The sequence below is a fragment of the Enhydra lutris genome, unplaced genomic scaffold (genome assembly GCF_002288905.1).
Source record: "Enhydra lutris kenyoni isolate GAN:26980312 unplaced genomic scaffold, ASM228890v2 scaffoldscaffold4, whole genome shotgun sequence".
NCBI lineage: Eukaryota > Metazoa > Chordata > Mammalia > Carnivora > Mustelidae > Enhydra > Enhydra lutris.
Genome location: NW_019154088.1, coordinates 48063590 through 48090437, shown reverse-complemented (window position 1 = coordinate 48090437; position 26848 = coordinate 48063590). Strand labels below are relative to the sequence as shown.

The 26848-nt window shown below is 41.7% G+C and overlaps 1 protein-coding gene across 1 annotated transcript in view; it reads left to right on the top strand.

Moving 5' to 3' along the window:
* The window catches only part of LOC111162421 (E3 ubiquitin-protein ligase TRIM9), a 107078-nt gene extending 86060 nt beyond the window's left edge, over positions 1–21018 (top strand). Inside the window, exons 8-10 of the mRNA XM_022526831.1 lie at positions 16027–16330; positions 18761–18923; positions 20956–21018. Coding sequence (XP_022382539.1) covers positions 16027–16330; positions 18761–18923; positions 20956–21018 — 530 coding nt within the window. The remainder of the gene's footprint in view (positions 1–16026; positions 16331–18760; positions 18924–20955) is intronic.
* The last annotated feature ends 5830 nt before the right edge of the window (positions 21019–26848 follow it).

Below are 26848 nucleotides of genomic sequence, written 5' to 3'. Positions count from 1 at the left end.
CACGCCCAAAGCCGAGGCCGGCGGCACCAGGACTGAGGCTTCCTGTGGGCACCAAACAGGAAATGACCAGCAGCTCCGCATTACCTCGCCATTTTCACCTTTGCCCATCCCTCTAGGCTGGGTTAGGCCACCCAGGGCCACTCTACAATGTCATGCCCCAGAGAACTTTGGCTTCTTGGCCATATTGTAAATATGTTGGTCATCAGAGTCAAGCCATTCCTCTCGGAAGAGGGGCTTGCTTGTGTTTGATGACCAGGTATAACCTCTGAGGCTTTTAACATTTTCATTCTAAAAGCAATCACAGCACATGAAATTAAACCTATGAAGAGGTATTTGTGGTCAGTGCCAAAGCATTTTCAGACCTTCTGGGTGTCATTTTAATCACAGAAGTCACCCCCACTGGCATTCCCCATAACCTCCCTCTGCAGAACTAATTGTGTTGATTTTGTTCAAATTCAAGATGTTAGCTCAAAGAACTGTGGTGGTGTTTTTTTCCCACTTCCCACAAACCTTGGCATGCGCCAATCACACTTAAAATAGTTCACATGGTTAAAAACAAGCACAACTTCAAATCCCACAGCAAGGTTGACAGGCCCCTAGCCGTAAAGACCGGGCCTGGGGAGCAGTGGTAAGTCTGTGAGGGTTGCTGTTCAAGAAGGATTCGCTGAAGGAAACATTCCCGCACGGCCCATTCCCATCGGGTTCTAGGGATGGGATAGCTACAGCTCCCCGAATGACCATTTTAGCAACTTCTTTCTGGGATGACCTCTCTGCTTGAGAGCAGTTGTCTCTTTCCCCAAGTACCCTGCTAAATGCTAAAGCCCTCCAAGAGTTGCCTACATGCAATGCAGAAGGCCCCTCGTGATGATGGCCTCGTTTCCCACATGCGTACAAGGTGGTTTGATTGAAGAGTGAAGTGCATGTCATCAGAGCAGGGAGACAGTTTGCAGCAATGTTGCTAATATGTATCATGAGACCTACTACTTCTATTCATAATACATCATGGAAATCATATTCTTCCGCTAAAATCAGTTACTAGCATAGCAGCTTGAGCATTCATGTTTCTCTTTTCATCCTGCAGGAGGATGTAGTTTCTCAGTTTCTCTTACTGTTCATAAGATTATGGTGTCTAATAAATTACAGGATTGGAACTGCGATCCCTCGTACCACAGTCACAGAACTGGGGGTCATTTTCTAAACGAAACTAACGGAACAAGTCCTCTTCCAACAAAGAAACTGTACTGTAGAAATTAATTTCCTCCATGAATTTTATATATTGTGTACAAAATATAAGGTATGTATCTAAATACAAAGAAAACCTTATCATCGTGTAGATATATCAGTATTCTCTGTTACTGCACAGAAGTGATTTTCTCATGATGAAATAAAGTTCACACACATACTTTCTCCATAACTTTGGTTTGTTCTATTTGTTTCTCCCTCATTCTAACTCATTCAAATGGTGAGACAAGGTTTAGAAAGCAAGAAAAAATAATAATGATAGCTAATTAAAAAAAAGATTTGATTAAAAAGATCAAAAAGATTTGTAACAATAGAGAAAGCCTATAGAATTAAAGAACTATGTATATATTTTTTGTTTTGTTTTGTTTTTAGAAATCAGTGAGAAAAATGCCATTGACAGGGTTCAATATATTAACTGAACTTATATTGTACTCTATTAATCTTCCTTCCTACAGTTCCTGGAAAGGTTTGCTTTGGAAGTTTATTTTCTTTGCTGCTCTTGGGAATGGCGTGGCGGTTTGTTTCGGCTTTCTACTGTAACAAGATGTTTTGCGGTCTTCTTAGCAACAGCTAAGCCTTTCCCCAAGTTCAAAACAAAAGTCTGTATTACAGAAGGGTCCAATTCATATATGATAGCAAGTCTCATTTGTATGTACCTGCATTTAGTCCAAGGTTTAAACCACTTGTCACTTATATTCTTTGAACGATCATAAAACCATCTGCTGACTTACAGGTAATATTATGCAGGGGAGATCAGAGGTCTACGTTTTTATAAATGCTGATCATTTTCTCCAGAAGCAGTTCTGCTTATTTATCTATTTATTGGGCCGTGCTTGGTAAAGGCTCAGTGTGTGCTACACTGTGGGTGTAGAGGGATGAGGAGGTGTCCCCCCTGCTTGTATGAGCTCACAGTCTAGGAAGAGAGACAGACCTTAAAAGACACGTGACTAGTTACATACTTGCAAGTTATTATTATCACTGGGAAGGAAGGAAAGGGGACTAGCAGGAAGACTTAATTTGTATCTGGGAATCGTCAGGAAAACAATGAAAAATAATTTAATTCAATGGAAATTATAAAGAAAGTGTTATGAAAAGGGAAAAGGAAAGGAAAATGCATCATTAGGTGAGTTCAAGTGTGATTCGTTCCCTGAAAGCAGAGTTCTCAGAGTGCACCTAAGACAGCCACGCACATAAAGCCAGCTGCAGATCTCAACCCAATTACCCTGACTTAAGAAGAAATAGAACTGTCAGCAATTAAGAATCTTGATGAAATTTTAAAATGAGGCCCACGACCCCAGTTGTAAATATTTTTTAAGTAATCCACTTAATAGCCATCATGGCTGTGTCCTTTTGCCAATGGTCTTTGAAACCATTGGCAAAAGAATACCTGTTATGTAACAAGGCCGTCTTCCCACGTAGTTCTGGGGCTTATTCTGTCTGGGAGACTCTACTCCTGAAAGAGATTTTTTTTTTTAGATGAGGCTGAAAACAGAATCGGTAATTTTCCCGTTTATTTTTCCCTATTTTCCTTCTGCCTATCTAAACAGACTAACCTTTTTCTTTTTCTTTAATCTGGAAAGAAAATAAAATAGACCACAGGTAACATTCCTGGGGCTCAAATAACTCAAGACTATTAGCTGACTGAAAAGAGAGGGTTTCTCTCTGACCCCTTTACAGTGGGGAGAATTGCCAGGGAATGGCTTCACTCAGTCTTAGTGGAGGAGGGAATCTTTCAGGGGAGTGAGAACAGGAAGGGTGTCACCCTTGAGTCTATCAATACTCTCTCACACAAATCTTGGTATCTTCCTTGGACAAATTCTTAGAGTTGGAATTACCAGACCAAGGAATATGAACACTTTTGAGGCCCTTGATCTGTGTTTCTCAGTTGCTTTCCAGATAGATTTTACACCAGAAATGTTTGAACCGTTCCATTTTTAAAAATCACCTCAATTCTACTATTAGTTTAATTTTGCCTAAGAAGCAGCCCCCTAAAAGTGGAAGTGTATCTAAAACAGGACTTTTTAAATTTATGTTTTCATAGAAATAATATTCTGATTGTTTAACACCCAAGAACTACATGAAGTAAGTTGCAATATATTGCAAAGAAAGTGAATATGATCCAAAAAGGAGGGAAGACTTCCCAGAGTATAGAGAGACAGACAGACAGAAATCCAAACACAAGGAATAACTGTATATAAGGCAAAAGCTTCAAAATCTGCCTTGAGCTGACTATGATAACAAAATCTCATTCATTCAAAAAACATTAATGGAGCATCTCAGTTGTGTCAGGCACTGTGCTGGGCCCAGGATCACAAAGATGCATGAGGCATGGCCCCTGCCACCAGAGCTTATGGGCTTCATTCTTCCTTCTCCCTGAACTCCATGGCATCTGACTCAGAACGCCTAAAAACTATGCTTCCTCGCCTCTCTAGAGCTAAGGTATCCACCCGGCAATCTAGATAGTCATCTTACAATCAAGAAGTGACAATAACCTCTGATTGGTCAAAAAAAAGAAGAAAAAAAGTCAAAGTTAGGTGTAGACCCTCCTGTGCTATCCTTACAGCAGGGCCCCTGATCTCCTCGGTTCTTGCTATTCTTACTTTATGCACGAGTCCACTGAGCTCATGACCCACTCGGGAAGACCACAGCAGTCTAGGAACATCACATTAGAAGAGAGACGAGGGACTAGTGAAGAGGGAAGGTAACTGGAAAAACCGAGAACGACCCCTCCCCGCCCCAAAAAAGTCAAAAGACAGCATTCTGTGGCTTGTGTTCTTATTAAGAAAGTAAGAAAGTATATTATGAATTGTAAAAATATTTCCATTTAACATTTAAAAGTCAGTATATTCCCTGGAACCCTTGGTATTGGGTTCCAGGGAATATTGGGTATATAAGGTATATCTCAGAAGGCTTTATAGAATCACAATACAAAATACCGTGAGAAAACTATTGCAATAAACTCTATCTCATTTTGTGTCAAGCTTCTAAGAACTTTCTTCACTGCCCACTAAAAGAGTCCATGAAAAAGTGACAGCCAGCAAGTATTTTTAAGGATACTGAAATCCAGTAGAAGAACTATATAAAAAAAATCCATTCTATGTTTCACTATAAGATCCTAAGGGAAAATTAGGAGTTTTTTCTATTTACCCTAAAACAGCTATAAAGACTCTAGACTACACCTCTGTGCCCACAAATGCAAACCCCTCTCCTGTTCAGATATCGCAATATTCCAGATTTACCCTGTGTATTAATTTCCTATTGCTGCTGTAACAAATTACTACAAACTCAGTAGCTTAAAATAATGCAAATTTATTACCTTATAGTTCTTTAGGTCGGACTCCTAGATGGATTTCACTAGGCAAACAGTGGTGTTGATGGGGCTGCATTCCTTCAGGTAGTTCTAGAGGAGAATCTGTTCTCTTTCCTTCTCTAGCTTCTAAAAGCCACCTGTGTTCCTTGGCTCACAGCCCCTTCCTCCATCTGCAATGCTAGAAGTGTAGCAGCTTCCAATCTCTTTCTGACTCTGCACCTCCTGTTTCCCTTTTATAAGGACTCTTGTGATTACCTTGGGGCCATCTGGATAATCTCTCCATCTCAAAATCCTTACCCTAATTACATTTGCAAAGTACCTTTTGTCATGTAAGGTAAGAGATTGCAAGGATTATATGACACAGACATTTTTGGACAAGCTATTATTCCACCTCCCACACTCCAGGAGGAAGTATTATAATTATTACCTCATCCTCCATATGGGAAGACTGAGCCTTTGAGAGGTTAAGTGACATGTCAGACCCTGGCCTTCCAGCCTGCACAGCCCAGCACAGTGCACTTCAGTGCTGACATTAGAAGAGCGCTATTTGCACTCAACTAAAAGGAAGGAAATAGGGAAATCTATCTTAAGTCTGTTTGCTAAGTGTGTGAAAACATCTTGTCCAAATGAAGCAGCATTATGTAGCTGCCTCATGTGAGCATCCAGAAATCCCAGCACGAAATGGACTCTAACACTTTCCAAGAGTCATGTTAGAATTTGGGTGAAAAAAATAACATTCTTCCTTTAAGAAGGAGGTGAGAAGAGGCTGTCCTTTCCAGCATCAAATCCAAGCTCCTACTCAGGTCCTGTCCTTTTCTTCTGTCTGTGCATCTCCACTTTCTCACCCACCCACCCTCCCTCCCCAGGATAAGTGTTCGTGTAGAGAGGCCCTTCTCCCCTGCTGGGATCAGAAATTGCTTTTGGCTGGCAGTGACAGGTGGCTGCTTGGGAAAGAAAAGGAATGTTGGAGCCAGATCTGTAAGGTCCTTAAAAGACCCTACCAAATGAGGTCTGGGTCTTGAAGCTCTGCTCTGGTTGAAACCACAGAGCCATTTATTGGCAAAAGCTTTCAGCCCTCCAGATCTCAACAATGAGGAAACTAGAGAGAAGGTAAACAGTGATAAATGTAGAATCAGGCTTTAGACAAGATGCTCTCAAGCATCTTCTTAGTTGAACGTCCACAGGAATCCTCTCCCTAACACTTTTCAGTATTGTCTTCTCTAATGACAATAAGAGGGTTAGGATTCTTGAAATTATGTCTTAGAAGTTGCTTTCTAAAAGGGGGCATAGAAGATGTTCATAAAATGAAAATGCCTATTTTCCCCTATTAGACTATTACTGGCACATTACCCCTTCCAATGTGATAGCTCCTTCTCCCACACATTGAAAGAAATAACCAAAAGAATATTCCGTGGTATAAGCAGAATATGGCCCCAGAATAGCCCCAGATGCATCTATCCAAAATCTCTTAGCAGATATTTTATAGTGATTTTGGAGAAACGTAAGTACTGTATTCTTAAACCCTGGTATACTAAACCTGCCCCACCCACAGAGAAGTTGTAACCTTGGGGTGGAGAAGACGATCCTTTGCCTTGCAATCCCTAACCACCCCAGTCCATAGAACTGCTCCATTTAGAGAAGAAAGATTCACCCTCACTCAATATGGTACGGGATTGAAAGAATGATATTGGGTTCATATGCACAAACCTTGGTCACCCCGAGACCACTGGAATGTGTCCATGGCCCATGGCCTAAAGTTTACCTTGTGTACATTTCCAAGGCACAAAAGAGAAGCAATGGCCTTGTCACTCCCAAAATTTTATCCCCCTGGAATTGATCCTGCCTGGGTCCCTATCCTGTCCTACCACAGCGGGCAGTGTGACTTGGGATGTGTCCCTTAACCTCTCTGGATTTCAGAAGTTTTTGTTTTGTTGTTGTGCTTGGGGAGGGGAGTGTTGGGAGGGGTTTCTTGGTTTGGAGGGGGATTTGTTTTGTTTTTGTCTCTAAAACTATGGACTTAGAACATATAACCTCCAAGTTCTTTATAATTTGTACCTCTGGCTTTCTTGTATGGTTTATTTCTTCAAAACTACTGCTGAAATCTGTCAACTGCTTATGAAAATGTGATGAACAGGCATAGACACCTCCTGCTTCCTGCAAGGATCTTAATAGGTCTTAAAGATCTGCCTGTGATACTGAGAATTCAACACTAATAGAAAACAGTTGATAAAGGATCATGTAGGGGAGAGTATATTGTCCACCAGAGATCATCTTTCCTATGCCTCTGCTTTATTTTTCCCGGTTCAGAACCTCAGAGCTCCCAAAACATTAGTTAGAAGAATGTGCATTTCCAAAACAAAATCCTCAAGGTAGGTAAATCATACCTGAACAAATTTGGGTAGGTTTTACAAAATCCAAAGTGAGAGGCATGCTAGTTTTCAGAGCCCAGAGAAGAGAAATACTCTGTTCCTTTTAATTTTGACAACATGCATGACATCCCAGGGAATTTCCTCAATTTTTCCATAGAACTAAATTGGATCCAGACCCTATCTTTGGTTCTGGGCAATATGCTTTACAGTTGACACTCTGGGGAGTAGATGAGTCCTTTGGAATCTGTTGCATCTATTTGAAATGCAGGAATTTTTAGTTCTTCTGATGGCAGTTACTTAGAAATAATGCTATGGTATTCTAAACTGGAGTGGAGGATTTGGTGACAGAGCATGCAGCTGTCCCAGGGGTGTTTAAGAGACTATTTCTTCTCTTAAAAGGAATCTTTTTCAAAACAAAATTGTTTCTTACTTCTCAACTGCAGTTGAGAAGAGAGCTTAAAATACCACGTTTCATTGTAACTCATGTACCAGTTGGACATAATTATACCTTCAGATGCTTATTAGATCATTTAAGGAGACTCAGCCTCCTTCATTCATTTGTCTCTTTAAAATCTTCCCCAAAAAAGCAAATTATTTTACAGCTGGTTTATAATTGAACTGAAACTCAACTTTACTGCTGCTTGTGCAGTTCTTACTGACATATCTTGTCTTACTGGGCTTTGAAATACAACTGTCTTGCTGGACCAGCACTCACGGGCTGCCTGAGATATGAAGCTGTACCCGACCAGACAAAGAGATAACCAAGAATTCTACCAGTCACAAAGAAAGCTGCATTAGCATACACTGTCAGAAGGAAGCCCTGTTGGTTTGCTTTTCCTCTTTGAATTCCAAAAATAACACCTCACAGACTGGTGAGGAATATTTCCAAAATATTCTACCACACTACAGAAATCTTTCATATTCAGTACATGTTGGAATCAGTCAAGAAATTCTGCCCCTAGAAGATTTTGTCTAAATTACTCTCTTTCTTGTGGTCAGCTCTCCTTCCAAGTTCATGTTTCCCAGCTGCTCAGTTTTAATACAATGTCTGGCACATGGTAAGTGTTTAATAAATGTTAACTAATGAACAAGTAAAAGAAGTATGTACCATTAGCCAAACAGGAGTATACCACCTAGACGTTCTTTTTTCACTTTGAACCCAAAAGTCAGTAAATAATACGTGTGATGCCCAGCGGGTCTTCACTTTGATAATTCTTGATGGCTTCTTTTAAGCATAGGCCTCGACTCCAGAATCCAGCCAGTCCTGGGTGGGAAGGGAAAGCAGTCTAGTCAAGGACAAGAGGAAAATGGTGGCCATTAACAGAGTTGATGGAAAGTATGTCTTGACATATTTCCATTATGAGGACTGTTCCCACTGTGCAGTTACAGCTGTGTCTAGAGTCACCATGCCAGTGTCCAGCCAGCATTTTACTGCTCTTCCCGTTGGTCTTCCCTGATCAGCTGCTTTTACTCAACAAAACTATTCAGCAGACAGGATCACTGCATATCACCAAACAAGACATTTAGAATCTTTTAAAGTACAACTTGTCTTTCTCTAGTGATCTGTACATTAAAAATTAATAACAGTGATCCTGGATATTAGCTATGACCTGGAACATAGCTTTTGTATCATGTATTTGATGGGGGGAGGGAAGAGAATGTGGAGGTGTGAGAGATAAACCCCACTCCTATTTGTCTTGGCTAAGAACATTAATGGCTGAGAAGTCTTCTCTAGATCTCCAGATCTCAATAGTGGTGCTTTCAAGAGGAGGTGACAAAGTGGGATGTATTCTTCCTGCATCCCATGGGTATAATATAGAATATACTCTTGGGTGGCTCTGTGTATGTTCATTAGTTAAATCACACAGCAATCACACATTGCTGTGTGATTTAACTAAATCAGGGAGTGGTAATACTATACCCAATATTGTCTTAGTGTCTTTGGTTCATGTTTTTGAATATGTAGAGTGGGGCAAGACAAGGAGACAAGGAGAGTTAAGATTTTAAATTCAGAGCATAGAAAAAGGGCAGGAGATAGATTCTTTTTAGCCCAGAAAAGGGAAGATTTAAAGGGGATTGGTGACTGCCATCCAATACTTGAAGAATAGTAGTCTTGGCCCCAGAGAGTAATGCTACATTTGATGAGTGGGGCTCTCAGAGAGGCATATCCAGACAAATACAAGCAATAACTATAACCTGGAGGGGACTGCCCAGAGGCAATGAGTTTCTCAACACAGGATATTTCAAGGGGAAGTTTGATGATTGCTCCTCGATGTTACCCAGGGTCTTCCTCTGCTGAGACTCCTGTAATCTAAGATAGTATCAAGTGACATAGATGACTTACAGGCAACTGACCAAATATTTGCACTGTGTGCCCACGGGGAAGGCATAAAGGGACACTGCTTGTTTAGTGTGGCTGGGATCGGGTGGAAAAGAGTCTCCCTCTTGTAATTCATTCAGGAAGTTTTCATGAGGAGTTAAGAAAATTTTTTAGGAACTCCTTAAAGAAAATGGGGTAAGAGCCCAACTGAAGGGTATGGGAGGCCATAGGTGGGGGGAAAAGAAGAGGAAAATGGAGATGGTTGGATAAAGTGGGTATTAAATAAGCTTGCCTGAAAAGAGGGCATAGTTCAAAATGAGAGGAGTCAAGGAATATTGGGTCATCAATAAATAATGGATCCACATAAAAGGCTAGAAAAACAATAACTATTTTAGTGTCAAGTTATTAATCCCATGAATAACCACAGCTACTCTCAGGCCCCGTCCCACAGAATGGTGCCATTACCAACTCGGTACTCAGAGTAGGAAAGGTGAGTATGTTTCATGATGGCTTAGATATGCTCCCCAGGGTCTGGATTCAGTATACATCTCTTCATTGGTTTTCAGATGATGACGTGGAGGTTCAATAAATTCTAGATTTCAATAAACTATGTACGTCCTTTCCCTTCATTTTTAAAGCAACAATTATTTTCAATATAATGAATTGATTGCTACCGCCTGGAAAAAATACACTTCCAAGCAAATTCTTGTTAATAAAAAATCTTTTAGGGGTGCCTGGGTGGCTCAGTGGGTTAAAGCCTCTGCCTTCAGCTCAGGTCATGGTCCCAGGGTCCTGGGATCAAGCCCCACGTTGGGCTCTTTGCTCAGAGAGCCTGCTTCCCCTCTCTCTCTCTGCCTGCCTCTCTGCCTCCTTATGATCTCTGTCTGTCAAATAAATAAATAAAATCTTTTAAAAATAAAATAAAATAAAAAATAATTAAAAAATCTTTTACTGACATAAATATGGCCTACTATCCCTAAATGAAGCCCACGTCAGTTTGTGGTGCTCTGCTGGATTTCAAATTCCCCATTAAACTAAAAGATTAATTCCCCCTTGAGAGAATTATAATAGGAAGCAATTCTGATTTACTATTTTTGAACAAAGAAATGGCCATATATGTCATGTCATCCAAATTATATGAAGTTTAGGTAGAAGAAACTTTGAATATATTATTATTGGGAATACCACACCTTAACTCCATGAGTAGCAGTTCCTTTTCTCTGAGATCTTTGTATAATTTTCTTTAAAAAAAAAAAAAAATTCCCCAAGGATAAGAGTAAAGCCTGAAGAGCTAACTTTAATATTGTAAATGCAGAAACTAAAATGGGGCTGACTCTCAGCAGTATTCAATTAAAACTAGCCAATGGCCTTGTTCAGAGCTTTTCAAATAGGATCATGTAACATACACACACTCCAGTGGCTTGAACATGCCCACAATAGCATTTTGATAGCACAAGGATATGTTTAACAGGAAGAAACATGCTGACAGACTCAAACCAGACAAATATTTCCAGGAACATCCTCTGGCCACCAAGACAGAATTATTTTTTTCAGTGAAAAGATCATTCTTTAGTTTTGGACATAGAATATTACCATCATGCCATCTCTCTTTCTTTTTTTTTTTTTTTTTTTTTTTTTCAGAGAGAGAGGGAGAGAGAGCAAGCACAGGCAGACAGAATGGCAGGCAGAGACAGAGGGAGAAGCAGGCTCCCCGCCAAGCAAGGAGCCCGATGTGGGACTCGATCCCAGGACGCTGGGATCATGACCTGAGCCGAAGGCAGCTGCTTAACCAACTGAGCCACCCAGGCGTCCCCCATCTCTCTTTCTTAAAGTATTATTGTCACACTGTGTTCTAAGAAGGTCCTGACTGGTGAAACATCTACCTCTGACCAGACCACCCTACTGCCTAGAACCACCTATTGTTTGACAAAAGAGAAAGGAGTGATTTTAGTCATTTAGTGATGTTTACACCAGACTCAAGTATCTGAAAATAAAGACATATGTGCCATCCACACACCTCATCATGGCCCCACAGACTGTTATTATTAGAAAACCAAAGCTCCTCAAGTGGCATCCCTGGGGTCTGATCCTAATTCAGAAACAAAGGTAAGGCTCCTTCCCTGATTCCGTTTTCAGCCCTATCTTCCTCTCCTATCCAAAGAGCAAGTGTTGAGTGTGTTAGGATAGAAAAATCATCTCATCCATTCGGGAATGGAAAAATGTATATAGGAGAGAAAAGGGAAAAGTATGGAAAAAAGCAAAGAATTGGTTAAAAAAAAAAAAAAAAGATGATCATCTCCTAAATAGAAACTCTTTAAGAAGCTGTAAGTCATACAGGTAATAACTTCCAAGGTAGCCGAAGGGGTTGAAGTATCACTCTTGGTCCTCACTGGGTAAAATCTATCCTAAAGTTTCTAAATTCGACTCTAAAAAATTGAATGAAAAGGAAACCTTCTAAAATACCTTCTCTACCACTAAAAATTGGGGGAAATGAAAGCAACTGTCTGTGATGTTTGAGGTGTCCTCTGGTCTTGAGTCCTGGCCTGCTGAGAATGCCCTCCCAGCCTCAAGCCACTTTGGTTTTGTTAATGCCTTGTGGCACCTGCGGGAGGGATGAGGCTTTGTACAAATGCATTGGTAAGGCAGGTCTTGGGGAACCGTGCTTGGGCAGGTGGCAGATTTCTGATCTCTAGTTTGCATTGATCTTACATCTAGACACCGATTCAGAAGAACAGACACTCCCTTTTCCAGTGCCTTCGGAAAGATTGCCGCTCCGTAGAATGAGTCCTTTCTCCTCCACCCTTAATCTACAACCCAGCTTTCCCGGGAGATCCTACTTTGATATCCGATCCTCACCCCACCAGCTGAGCTTGCATTCCTCTTTGCAGTCTCTCAATGCACCGGGTGAGCCGAGCTCGTCTGACCTTTCCCCTTGATTTCTCTGTGCCTCGATGGCATCTCCGAAATACTTGTTTTGTTCTTGCCATTCATGTGCATGGAGAGGGCAATGAGCTGATCTCTATGTCTGTGGCCTGCTTCTGGTATGAGGAGGGTTTGGATGCTGGAGCTGTGTGGCGTTCTTGTTTGTGTGGTGTAAGGCCCAACCATCTAGCTGTGGTCAATGTATAATGGCATTGGAAAGTGGCGAGTGAAGTTGTTCTTTTTGCACCAGCTAGTACCGCCATGGATGACCTGCTCTGTCATCACATGCAGTGACATAGCACGGCATAAGCGCTGGCTGAGTGGAGGCTGTGGCCTTAGTCTGGGAGTTGCAACCCTGCTGTATCCAGGAAACCAGCTGTGTCTGGGAGACTGGATCAGTGCATCCAGCCCATAGTGGTCTGATTAAACATAGACTCAAGAGATCTTTATCGAAAAATAAAGTAAAAACACACCAACAGCAGACAGCATCCCACAAAGCAGCCAAAGCAGAGAGCAGAACATGAAAGTATTTTCTGCAAAAGCCTGGGCTTGCTGGTAGGACAGTCCCACTCATGGTGGATTTTTCCTAGCAATGGGGAGGGAACACCACTAGCCAAATTAGAAACCCTTAACTGGCCTAAGGCCCAGGGATCCAAGTCATGGCCAAAGCTGGCTTCCCCCAAGTTTCCCACAGCCAAGCAGGTTGGGAGAGGGCTTTAGATTGATTTCAGGGAAGCTAGACATGCATTATTGTGCAATTGACTCTGTCTAGCCAACAGAATCCTAAAACATCTATGATGCAGACCTATTTGATCTCTTCAGGACTATATTGTAATCGTGAATACACGTGATGCACATTTCACATTTCCAAAGGTTTCTTTTGTTTTTTATTTTATTCTTTTTGCTCATCCCACATCCTGGAATGAAGAAGGCCACAGCATGACAGTGCAAAAAGGATGCAGGGACTTCAAGCTCTCTTTAAAATGACATTTTTCTTTGTGCTTTTATGTTTCTTATTGTTTTTCTGTGCACTACTGGCTTTCAAACATGCTTTGTTATGGAACTCTTTTCACTTTCTGTCCAATGTACTAAAATACTGTTATAGTCTTTGTAATGTATATTGTCTCAAGAATAAAATGAAATGTGGGTCTGGGGATGCAAGATGGCTATGTTTAACAGCATTGTTCTAGTTGTATCATTGACTCTTAAATGTATGGTGGTATGTTTTCAATAGTGTAACAAGATTTTGGAACACGTGTTTTGAAAAAGACTTGCAGAAGGCATGATTCATTTAAAATTTTTAAAGCCCTGTTCAGATTCTATAAATTCATTTCCAAAGTGGGATATGAGATTCAGCTTTAAAACTCCTTGTTTTCCAGTCCTCACTATGCTCTAACCTGTGAATAGGAATTTTAAAGTGATCATTGGTAGAAGCTAGGCATAAAATTCAGCCATGAATTGGAAGAAAATGATTCTTTTGTATGTGAATTCATCCCAGAGTAAAATAAAGTAACCAAAGTAAGGACATGCTTTACAGTTTTGTTTTTGACTCAATCATTAGTCCTTTTTTTTTTATAGTAAGTTGCTGTATTCCTTCTAAAATTATTTTAATTCAGTGTATTATCCTTTGATTGTTTTAGAAGTTAGTGTATAAACCTTTCTGAGTTAAAAATTAAATGATTCTCTCTAGGGGATACCTGAGTGCTCATCAAAAATGCATTTGCCAGATCTGTTCCAACACCGCTTGAAACTAGAGGTCATACACCTTGGAATATTTTAAGACCACACTTCTTCCTCCACCCAACCCAACTTCTCATGGGATCCAAATCTTGAGGAAGGAGGGTTGGGAAATTTCCACAGGTGATTCTAGTACCCACCCCCACTTAGGTGAGAAGAATCGATTTAGTAAAATGATCTAAGAAGATGAAGTCATTTGTTTCACTACATTTAGTTCATGCCATTATTAAAAATTATCAGGTGTTTTATTAACATACAGGTTACATCCTAGGTTCAGTCCCACATATGTGTATCATTTAACTTAGGCCCAAGTCACAACAAACGCCTTCTAGTTACCACCAGAGTTAGAGGTGCATGAAGTAGTGTTAGAGAACAGAGTTTTTATCAAGATCCAGTGATATCTCCTCACTTCTCACATTTTTCTTCTTTGTTTATTTATTTTGCTTCCCTCCAGCCCCGAATATTTCCCCTTTCTAAACAGTAAGCCTTCCATTTAGTACGGAAACTTTAGTGGAAAAGATTGAGCTTGGGGGCCGAGAAAAATTTAAGCTGCCTAGTTTAGAATCAACTGAAAGAGGATTTATTAAATGGGGGGGGGGTGTACTTTTCATTTGGAAAAGGGCCAGAGAAAAGCCTTTTTATACCCAGCAAAGTTAACTAATATAAAAAGGGCTTTGGTTTTTCATGAATCAGGCCTCTGGTGACTCATTTCAGCTGGTGTGTTTTAAGTGTGTACAAATACTGTTTATCCTCCTGGTTGCTGCTTCATAGCTTTGATGTGTAGTATCTCTTTATAGGATGCAGCTTTGAGCCTCAGTCGGCACCTTACTCTCAGTTAGGCAAGTACACCTATATCGTGATTGTCATCTTTGACTTGTGTGGTTGGCATGCTCAATTTCCTCCACCAAATAAATGGCGGCAGCTTATTGTATGTCAATAAAATTGTCTGATTGTCATGAAAATCCCCCATTAGAACACTTTCCCCTATACTTAGAAAAGTGTATTTTTAAATCTTATACCTAGAAGAGGATTGCATTCCCCCCCAGTTTTCTTATACATCAAGGCAGAGCACTCTTTATGAGTGCTAATGTGGGTTAAGGTACAAGTCAGACCGACAGTTGTAGTGTTTGTAGTGTTTGAAATCAAGCCCTTTTTTGGTATGAGTCTATCAAAAGAGACGTGTTTTCTTATCAATGTCAATTTTGCTTCCTGTTTCTCTCTCCCATGCCTTTCACTTGGAATGACAACAGTTGACATTAAAAAGCTGTTGGCAGGTATGGAATAACCTTATTCTGTTACAAATAGCAAAGACCAAAGTGCATGTGAGATGGCTCACAGGTTCAATAAATCAGCAATGACATCTCTCCGGAGTGTGTTATTGGTAGGCGGCATTTAGAACTTGGGTCAGAACGATGCGTGCAAAGATGTCATTCTCTCTTCACCTAATGTCCAAAATACCTACTGCTCCAGCAAAATAGTTTACATGTTAGTGTTAGGAGTAACATGCAAACTGTTATTTTTAAGGTATGAAGGAAGCGACCCATCTCATGTCCAAAGTCACACTCATGAAAATTATTTCATGTTGCCGATAGCTTTGCAGCCTTTGAGCTTCCACTAGCGCTGAGGACGTTTTCAAAACGATTAGATGTCAGCACTTCTGCCGAAGGGACATTTCCTGGTTTCACTCAGTGTGTTTTATCCCTCCTCCATCTAGGACTGTAGATCCTAGCCTCCCCGCCTCAGGGTAACACAGGCATCTTAGCGCACCCTCTCCCTTTATGTCTCCGGTGTACTGTTGTCCCAGTCACCGGGTGAAGGGACTTGCACCTTCCAAAATCGATGCCACTTCACTCCCGGATCACCTGGTTGGGAGTGCAGTCTGAGTCAGGTAACCCCTGCTGAATCGGTCTTGTGTCCTCCGTCTGCTTCTGGGTGCAGAGAGTACCACCTCCCAGGATGTGGCCCCTGTCTGCTCACTCACAGCCCCCTGTGGCCCCGGACACCTCCTTCCTGCATGGCAGCATGAAAATGGGACACGACACTCCTCCCCCGTGCAGGGGCATGTTGCACTGCACAGAGCTCTTCGGGTCATCCTCGGTAACCCCACTCCCTTCTCTTGTTCCCAGTGGCCTGGTTTGCTTTCGACCCTGGCTCGGCACACGCTGACATCATCTTCTCCAATGACAACCTGACAGTGACCTGCAGCAGCTATGATGACCGGGTGGTGCTGGGGAAGACTGGCTTCTCCAAGGGCGTCCACTACTGGGAGCTAACCGTGGATCGCTATGACAACCACCCTGACCCTGCCTTCGGTGTGGCTCGCATGGACGTGATGAAGGATGTGATGTTAGGGAAGGATGACAAAGCTTGGGCAATGTATGTGGACAATCACCGGAGCTGGTTCATGCACAACAACTCGCACACCAACAGGTACCCAGCAGCCCCCAGGCTGAGCCTTCTTCATGCTGGCTTCTGGTACAAAATGAGAGCCCAAGTTCAGAGTCCTATTAAATTGACAACATTCAGGCAGCCAGGCAGGTGGTCTCCAGTAAGTGACACAGGAGTTCTACTACTCTTACCTGAGTCCTTCTCAGGGGTTAATTGATAGATTGATGGATTGATTGATTTTACGTTTTCATAATGCCAAAGATATGAGCCCTTTCCTAGGTCCTTCACCATGGCTGGTAACTAAGACTCCCCATGCATATCTTTTCCAGGAAAATATCCTAGGATCATAAAATCCAGACCTACAACTTACCAGGAGAGCCTTTTAGTTTTTCTGAACCTTTGTCTCCAAATCCGTCAAATTAGGCTAATTATATTTTTCCAGATGGGAGTGTTCTCCAGATTAAATGAGATATGTGAGAATGCCTCACATCGGAGGCAGCTGAAAACAGAAGCCGTTGTTCTTCTTGTTAGGATTATTATCAATACCACTTCCCAGAATAGAAACCATGCATTAAACTTAAATCTTACAGATACCAGTTTAGATAGCTTTAGAATTTGTAGGCCTATTACCGTATAAATTCAGAACGCCCAGTTTTCTGGGGAAGGAGAATGTAGTCATCTCCTTAGGTTTGCCTCTAACACCAAAATATAGACAATTATCATTTAACCCAAACTCTATTTTTTTCCCTACACTTCCTTTATCATTTGGTTTGTGTAAGTAGAGAGGTAGAGGAAAGCAAGTCTGACAGTAGTACCCTGGTGGATTCCACTGTCTCAGTTTTTTCTGGAAGGTCATCACTGCTCCTTCTCTAGTCAGTAGGATTCCTAAGACCTCCACTTCCCATTCCCTTGGACATTTTCTATACACACCCATCTGGGTGTCTATTGTTTGCTCATAATCCCTTACAGCGAACACACATACCACTTCAGCCTGATATCAAATCCATCTGGGTGTCGATAAGTGGGCATCTTTGGTGACTTACATTTGGGGGAGCCCTCAGTCACTAGAGTCATCATACCATTCCCCCCTGTACCCACTTACTTTTCCCTTCTAGCTTCTTTATTTTGGAGTGAAGGAGTAAATAATAACACAAGGGTCACACTATGCCAAGAAATACATTCTTTTTTTTTTTTTAAAGATTTTATTTATTTATTTGACAGAGATTACAAGTAGACAGAAAGGCAGGCAGAGAGAGGAAGGGAAGCAGGCTCCCCGCTGAGCAGAGAGCCTGATGTGGGGCTCGATCCCAGAACCCTGGGATCATGACCTGAGCCGAAGTCAGAGGCTTTAACCCACTGAGCCACCCAGGCGCCCCAAGAAATACATTCTTAAAGTTGAACGTGTCTGCTTGTGTGCATACTGTGCTCTCATTGTTGAAGTTATGAATTAACAAGATGCGATTTATAAACCTGTCCTTTGATGATTATGTACAGTCTGTATTGTACATGCTGGGGGGAAAGAACAACACTTAACCAGCTTCTGTGCTTTGCTGAGATGAGGATGAAGTTCAGTACTGGCAGACCTCAAAGATCAGGGTGTAAGGCAAATCTGACCATCCACGTTGATGACTTTTGTGAAAGCATTTGTTGAAATATTAGACATAATTTGCTTTAAAATGACATTTCAATGAAGGTTCTTTAAAATCACTCCTCCATTTTCCACAATATAATTGTTTCACTTTGCAGGGGAGAACCCTCTCCAATGTTGTCATTTTTTAGAGAGGCTTCTCAATTTAAACTCAACATGCCCAGAGCTAACATCTTTCTGGAATAAGTTTTTTCTGTTAAATCGGTAGCATACGGCCCCACATCCCATTTTTCATGCATATGCTTTCAATTCAGCTTAAGTGCTTCTTTATTTTGGCTTTCAAATTAAGGCATTTTGGAGTTGATGTTTAATTCACACCATTTGTGCCAAGTGCACAACATCGCTGCAGACAGAGCTCTGATAGCCCAAAGCCGGCTTTTTTCTCTTAGACTTGATTGATTTGTTTTCTGCTGAGGAGGCTCAGAGGTAGAGGCCCTCTGGGAATGAGTTCGCTCTCAGCCACCGCAGAGCAGCATTGTTTAAACTATATTCTCTGCAGGGGGCACTATCTCCCCCAAGGGAGAGAAACTTGGTGTGTGGGGAGGAGGGAATTAAGCAAAAAATCTTACTATTTATTTACAAAGCACAGATATACACACAACACATAAACAAATACCCAGTGTATTTCTGGTATTAAAACAATATGTGAGGAAGGTGACGAGGGAAAAAAAAAATATTTAAAAATGCTCCTGGGGTGTGGGGAACAACATTTTTAAACAGGTTGAGAAATACTAGTTAGTACAAAAGGGTTTATATAGTTAGTACAAAGAGGGGAGCTTCTAGAATGATGACAAGTGAAACCCAGTTGTTTTCTTTTCCTCCAGAACGGAGGGAGGGATCACCAAGGGGGCCACAATCGGGGTCCTCCTCGACTTGAACAGGAAAACCTTGACCTTTTTTATCAACGACGAACAGCAGGGTCCCATAGCCTTCGAGAACGTGGAAGGCCTGTTCTTCCCGGCGGTCAGCCTGAACAGGAACGTGCAGGTAAGCGCCGTGCCCCCGCGCCTCCCAGCAGCTTCTGCCCGCTCTGCTTCAAAGGCTGCCCGCGGGTGGTACGTTAGCCCCTGAGAGAGGGAAGCCAACCGTGTAAGGCCCAGATCAAGACCCGGAGGAAAGGAGAGGGGAAAGGGATCAACGTTGACAACAGAGATGATTCCAGATCAGCATCAGCCCCTTCGTTAAGCTTGGACACAGTCTAATTCACAGCAAGTGGGCGACTGGAACTCAGTTCACGGTTTGCTCTTGACCGGCCCTGAGGCCTAGTTTCATCCCTAGTAGGAAAGAAACTCTTGAACCAGCTGGTTTGAAAACAGATGGAATGACTTATGCAAAGCTCCATGAGTGCCCGAGAGGTGAAGGTATGAGACGGAAGTATTAGCACCGTTATCAGAAATCCTGAGCATCTTCTCTCTGCACTGTTCCTCTGCTCCGTTAGGTGCCACGGGGATTAGAAAACAGTCCCTGCCTGCGGGTTACTTACTTATGATTTACTGCAAATGGCCAACAGGTTCTTCTCATACATGCATTCAACAAATAACTACTGAGTGCCTTTAATATGTCAGGCACTGTAATTACTAGAAGTATTGTTGTTTATCAGTGAGAACAAAACAAAATCTTGCCCTCATAGAGCTCACATTTGAGTTATGGGTAATAGAATAAATAATAAGCACAATGACCATGTTAATGATATATGAGCTAGAAGACAGTAAGTGCAAGGGAGATGAGGCCAAGGGCAGGGCGAGGGGGTTGGGGGTGGTAAGGAGGAGAGGGCAGCTGCCATCTCAGCCAGGGTGCTCACTGTGGGGTGGGCCCATGTGAGCTGTGCCCTGGAGGGAGTGACCTGTGTGGAGCTAGCTTCCCAGGCAGAGGGAACAACCGGCACAAAGTTTCTGAGGCATGGGGGGCCTCATGGGAGCAAGGCAGGGCCAAGGGGCCAGGGCTGGGGTGAAGATCAGAGTCATGGGGTGCTCTGTTGCTAGGCTGGGCTTTCCCTGCCCCTCTCAGCTGGAGCTCTCATTATCAGCTGCTGTAAGATGGCTAGGTCGTGGGAATCAAAACCTTCCAGGTGATTTTTGCTCTGTTCAAAACCATAGTCTTGGGAGCTTAAAAAAAAAAAAAGAAAAGAAAATGATTGTTGTTTATCAGTGTGTGCAGTAAAAGTGATTGCAACCCAGTGACCTTTGCCCTTCTCTCTTCCTGCGACTAGATGGGATTTTCTGGGAGGCTGAAATCTAATCTCTCAGAGTTCAGCCTCTACATTGGAAGAAAGGAAACCATAAATTGCCCTAGACGTGAGTCTTAGAAAAACCTCCTTCAAAGATTTCCACACATTGCAGCTGTTTCCCCTTCCAACGGATGTTGTACTCAGTGGTTTTCAGTGTTTTCCAGGGTGTTCTGAGTATCTTTAGAGAAAGACTCTGGGGCTCGGGAGACAGGGACGAGAAGGGGAAGGAGAACAGTAGAGCCTGAGATGCTTCTGGCCTCGTCCATGCCGCTGTCCATCGAGATGCGAGGCTGCTCGGGATCCAGGGAAACCATACCCCTGCCCCTGTTTCTTAGACCTGGCAATCACCTATTCGTTCCCCAAATGAAAGGCTCATCCTAATCGGAGTTACTAGTGGACACAGGATAAGAGAAGGGTTCTCCGCTCACCGGTTCTCTATCCGTGGATTCGGCCTTTTCACTGCGCCCTCACCAACAGGCTTTGCTACCTGCAGATCAATGCCTGTGTCTTCAGTCAGAAGGAACACAGCCTGCCCAGGATCCTTAAAAGAGGCAGGTGGATAAGAACCACATTATCAAGTGTCTCCAAGATTTGGGAACCCCCAACCGTGGCCAGGCTCTTAGCGCAGGCAGAATTCTACTAGAATTCTTCTTTAACTTCTACTAGAATAGACGTTAAAGAAAGGAAACAGGTCCCCCATTGAACTAGGAACACAGCCGCTGTGCCCCGGGGAGGGGCTGATGCAGGGAGGGTTCCTGCGGTGCTTCCAGGACTCACAGTCTCGTCCCCCAGGTCACGCTTCACACCGGGCTCCCAGTCCCTGACTTCTACTCCAGCAGAGCATCAATAGCCTAAGGATGGGCCGTGGAGGCGCCAGCTGCCGGTCCTACCCTCCGTCCTTACCTCCGCCTGGGAGAGCGACAGCACCTGGTGGGATGCCGGAGAGCTGAAAGCAGAAGGGGAGGAGGAGAGAAAAGCTGGTCCCCACGCGTTCACACTCCACAGCTCCGCTCCGCCCCTACCTTTCCGACCTCTCTCCCGCTCTGATGCCTGCGTTCACTTCCGCCTCCCGCAACTCTAACCAACGAAGGACCTAGGCCGCCCACCATATCACTTAGTTTCCAATCCCAGGTTTTGCACTTACTTTACATAATTTTTTTAATGTAGGTGAGTTATATTTTGTTTCTTTTCTGATCATGTTCTTGGTGACTTACTGAACTGTTACTGCCAAGAGAATATTCTCCTGATAACCTTTTTCTTAAGCTTTCTGACAAAGAAGTTGTAGAGAGGGGTGGGAAGAATGCTTTAAATTTGGAGCTTGCAGTTTGCCTCCTAGAAGGTTCTTGCTGTTACCTCTCATGCAGTGCTAGACCTGCATAGCTAATCTTTGAGAGGTGGGCAGAGTGAATGCAGCATTGAGAAGTTTGACTATCCATTGAAGCACAAAAATAATAGCCATATGGCTACACAAAGGTTCACAGCCCGCAGGATCCTTAGGATAGCTGGGTTACTGGGAGAGGCCAGAAACCCTGGTCATTGAATCAAACTAAGAAGTCTCTAGACTGGGGCAGACCAGGGGGTTTATGATTTGGTTCATTTATTTAATATAAGTTTTTAACTGAGAACCTACTATGGACCAGGCACTGTTCTAGACACTGGAGACACAGTGGTGAACACACAGGTGTGGTTACTGCCCTTCTGGAGCTTAAATTCTCATAGGAGAGCAAACCAAAAATATGACAATTACAAATTATTTTACAAGTACTAGAAAGGAAATAAGGAGCAATGAGGCTCATTGGCAAGATCTCTCAGTTTCCCAAGAATGATGCTAAAAATCTACCCATTCTGGCCATGGCACCAGAAACATACCAACTCAATGCCTTTTCTGCTACATTATTTTAATTATGGTACCTGCTGCCATTCATCATAATTATGGCAGAAATGATGTCAGCATTCTTATTTGTTAATGCTGCAATGACACTAAGCCTTAAAAATGAATGTGAAAAAAAAATAGCAACCAGAGAGAGAACCCATTTTTCAGTAATGGGGGATCTTAATTTGCAGTCCATGGCATCCCCATTCTCAGGATAAACTCACGTGTCTCCATGTATATCTGTGCCTGTTACAAATGACAAATCCATCCACTCTGCTGCCATTCACAACCTAACTTTCTGGAGTAGTTCCAGTAATGTGTGGAAGAAAATGAAATTGTATGTCATTGCTCTAACTGATAGCAGAACGATAATTCTTATTACTTCTCTACAGAGACAGACTTACACGGTTACCCTTCTGATTCTTTAGTTTTGACATGCAGTTTTAGAAAACGTAGAACATGGAAAGAGGTTCTGATTAGTTGTCTAAATATTTGCCAGTGAGCCAAGAAATTCCACATGAAAAAACAAGAATAACAGATAAAAGAGAAGTGGTAGGATGGGAAAGCTAACAAACTAAAGTTTTGGCATAAAGTAAGATATGTAAATAGCTAATTTTTTTCCTTTTGTGCTTTATTTAGCTCATCTCTATCAGTTACAGTGTTTCTCTGGTTACATGTTCCTAATTTATTGGATGGGTGCTATCCTGTATATGTCCATCTTGGTTTCTTGGCTACAGAAAAATTCTGTTGCAGGACAACACTAGTTTGCTATTTGATTTACTCTCCAATGAGACTCGATGGCTGGGCCGCTGTAGACTCATAGTTCCTCTTTATTAAATTCATCCTGCTGAGTAGGTTTCTAGTGACTTGTGACACCTAGTTTACACAGAATTACCATTGTAGATGCATACAGCTATTGTACTAGAAAAATGGATATTTCTGGTGTGCCAATAAAAGATTTTTATGAGAGAACATCATATGTCTCTTTAAAATTCTTGGGTTTTGCCTGTTTGGGATGATGATTCACCTTTGTCCAAGTGACAGGTTCTCAGGCAAGTGTGACTGGAAAGTCCCCTAGAGTTCACAAAAGTTCTTGGTCCTCACCTGATTTCCCTGGGAGCACAGACACTCCTGTGGTACCTACCTCCTGAATCTTGGCTAAGTGTGAAAGATCTGTAGTTTAGATGCTGTTTGGGTATTTTTCCAAATCTTGGGAACTTACTTTCACAAACCTGCTCCTGAAAAACCCGTAAAATTGTACTACAAAGTATAATGTCACTGCCTTTTTCAAACCTGGTTCCTTCGACATTTCTTTGAATGGCTGAACAATGTGCTTGTTTTTAAGTAATCACACTGGGGATGGCTGGGTGGCTCAGTTGGTTAAGCATCTGCCTTTGGCTTAGGTCATGATCCCAAGGTCCTAGGACCCTGCTCCCTGCTTAGCAGGGAGGCTGCTTTTCACTCTGCCCTTCCCACCTGTTTATGTATTCTGTCTCTCTCTCCGATAAATAAATCAAATCTCTAAAAAATAAGTAAGTAAATAATCACAACAGTACTGATCACCTTTATATTATCATTACCCCGTATCTATTTTTTTTTGGCTGACATTTATTTATTTTTGTCTGTAAATTTTTATTATTTTCTTCTTATTTAAATTCAATTAATTAACATATATTATTAGTTTCAGATGTAGAGTTTAGTGATTCATCAGTCTTATATATTACCCAGTGCTCATTACATCATGTGCCCTCCTTAATGTCCGTCACCAGTTACCACATCCCCCCACACCCCTCCCGCCCAGCAACCCTCAGTTTGTTTCCTATGATTAAGAGTCTCTTATGGTTTGTCTCCCTCTCTGATTTGATCTTCTTTTATTTTTCCCTATTTCCTCTATGATCCTCTGTTTTCTTTATTTTTTTATTTAAATTCAATTAACTACCATGTAATGTATTATTGGTTTCAGAGGTAGAGGTCAGTGATTCATCAGTCTTATATAACACCCAGGGCATATGACATTATGTGTCTTCCTTAATGCCCATCATCCAATTAACCAATTCCCTTACTCCGTCCCCTCCAGCTACCTTCAGATTGTTTCCTATGATTAAGAGTCTCTTATGGTTTGTCTCCCCCTCTGATTTCATCTTATTTTATTTTTTCTTGTATGATCCTCTGTTTTGTTTCTTAAATTCCACATATGAATGAGATCATACAATAAATGCCTCTCTCTGATTCATTTATTTTGCTTAACATAATATCCTCTAGGTCCATCCAAGTCATTGCAAATGGCGAGATTTCATTTTTGATGGCTGAGTAATATTCCATTGTAAATATATACGCCACATCTTCTTTGTTCATTCATCTGTCGATGGGCTCTTTCCATAGTTTGGTTATTGTGGACATTGCTGCTATAAACATTGGGGTGCAGGTGCCCCTTTGAATCACTATGTTTGTATAGTTCAGAAAAATACCTAGTAGTGTAATTGCTGCATCACAGAGTAGCTCTATTTCAACTTTTTGAGGAACCTCTATACTGTTTTCCAGAGTAACTGCACCAGCTTGCATTCCCATCAACAGTGTAAGAAGGTTCCCCTTTCTCTACATCCTCACCAACATTTGTCATTTCCTGACTTGTTAATTTTAGCCATTCTGACTTACGAGTTGGTATTGATTTGTATTTCCCTGATGATGAGTGATGTTGAGCATTTTTTGTTGTTGTATCTGTTGGCCATTTGGATGTCTTCCTTGGAGAAATATCTGTTCATGTCTTCTGCCCATTTCTTTTTTTTTTTTTTAAGATTTATTTATTTATTTGACAGACAGAAATCACAAGGAGGCAGAGAGGCAGGCAGAGAGAGAGGAGGAAGCAGGCTCCCTGCTGAGCAGAAAGTCCAATGAGGGGCTCGATCCCAGGACCCCAGGATCATGACCTGAGCCAAAGGCAGAGGCTTTAACTCACTGAGCCACCCAGGTGCCCCTTCTGCCCATTTCTTTATTGCATTATTTGTGCTTTGGGTGTTGAGTTTGATAAGTTCTTTATAGATTTTGGACACTAACCCTTTATCTGTTAAGACATTTGCAAATATCTTCTCCCATTCTTCGGTTGTCTTTTGGTTTTGTTGACTGTTTCCTTTGCTGTGCAGAAGCTTTTTATCTTTATGATGCCCCAATAGTTCAGTTTTGCCTTTGTTTTCCTTCCTTTGGAGACGTGTCCATCAAGAAGCTGCTATGGCCAAGGTCACAGAGGTTGCTGCCTATGTTCTCCCCTAGGATTTTGATGGATTCCTACTCACATGTAGGTCTTTCATCCATTTTGAGTCTATTTTTGTGTATGGTGTAAGACAATGGTCCAGTTTCATTCTTCTGTATGTTGCTATTCAGTTTTCCCAACAGCATTTGTTGAAAAGACTGTCTTTTTTCCATTGGATATTCTTTCCTGCTTTGTCAAAGATTACCTGACCACAGAGTTGAGGGTCCATTTCTGGGTTCTCTATTCGGTTCCATTGACCTATGTGTCTGTTTTTGTGCTTGTACCATACTGTCTTGATGATTACAGTTTTGTAATAGAGTTTGAAGTCCAGGATTGTGATGCCACCAGCTTTGGTTTTCTTTTTCAACATTCCTTTGGCTATTCAGGGTCTTTTCTGGTTCCATACAAATTTTAGGATTCTTTGTTCCAGCTCTGTGAAAAAAGTTGATGGTATTTTGATAGGGATGCACTGAATGTATAGATTGCTCTAGGTAGCATAGACATTTTAACAATATTTGTTCTTCCAATCCATGAGGCATAGAATAATTTTCCATTTCTTTGTGTCTTCTTCAATTTCTTTCATGAGTGTCCTATAGTTTTCTGAGAACAGATCCTTTGCCTCTTTGGTTAGGTTTATTCCTAGGCATGTTATGGTTTTTGGCACAATTATAAGTCAAACTGACTCCTTTATTTCTCTTTCTTCTGTCTCTTTGTTAGTGTATAGAAATACAACTGGTTTCTATGCATTGATTTTATATCTTGCCCCTTGGCTGAATTCCTGTATGACTTCTAGCAATTTTGGGGTGGAGTTTTTTGGGTTTTCCACATAAAATATCAGATCATCTTCAAAGAGTGAGAGATTGACTTCTTTTTTGCTGATTCAGATGACTTTTATTTCATTTTGTTGTCTGATTGTTGAGGCTAGGACTTCTAGTACTATGTTGAACAGCAGTGGTGAGAGTGGACATCCCTACTATGTTCCTGACCTGAGGGAAAACTCTCAGTTTTACCCCTTTGAGAATGATATTCACTGTGGGCTTTTCATATATGGCTTTTATGATATTGAGGTATGTTCCCTCTATCCCTACACTGTAAAGAGTTTTAATCAAGAAAGAATGTTGTACTTTGTCAAATGCTTTTTCTGCATCTATTGAGAGGATCATGTGGTTTTGTCAAAGCTTTTTCTGCATCTGTTGAGAGGATCATGTGGTTCTGTCTTTTTTTTATTAATGAAGTTTATCACATTGATTGATTTGTGGATGTTGAACCAACCTTGCATCCCAGGAATAAATCCCACTTGGTTATGATGAATAATCCTTCTAATGTATTGTTGGATCCTATTGGCTAGTATCTTCATGAGAATTTTGGCATCTGTGTTCATCAGGAATATTGGTCTATAATTCTCTTTTTATGGTGGGGTCTTTGTTTGGTTTTGGAATCAAGGTAATGCTGGCCTCATAGAAAGAGCTTGGAAGTTTCCCTCCATTTCTATTTTCTGAAACAGCTTCAGAAGAATAAGTATTAGTTCTTCTTTAAGTGTTTGGTAGAATTACCCTGGAAAGCCA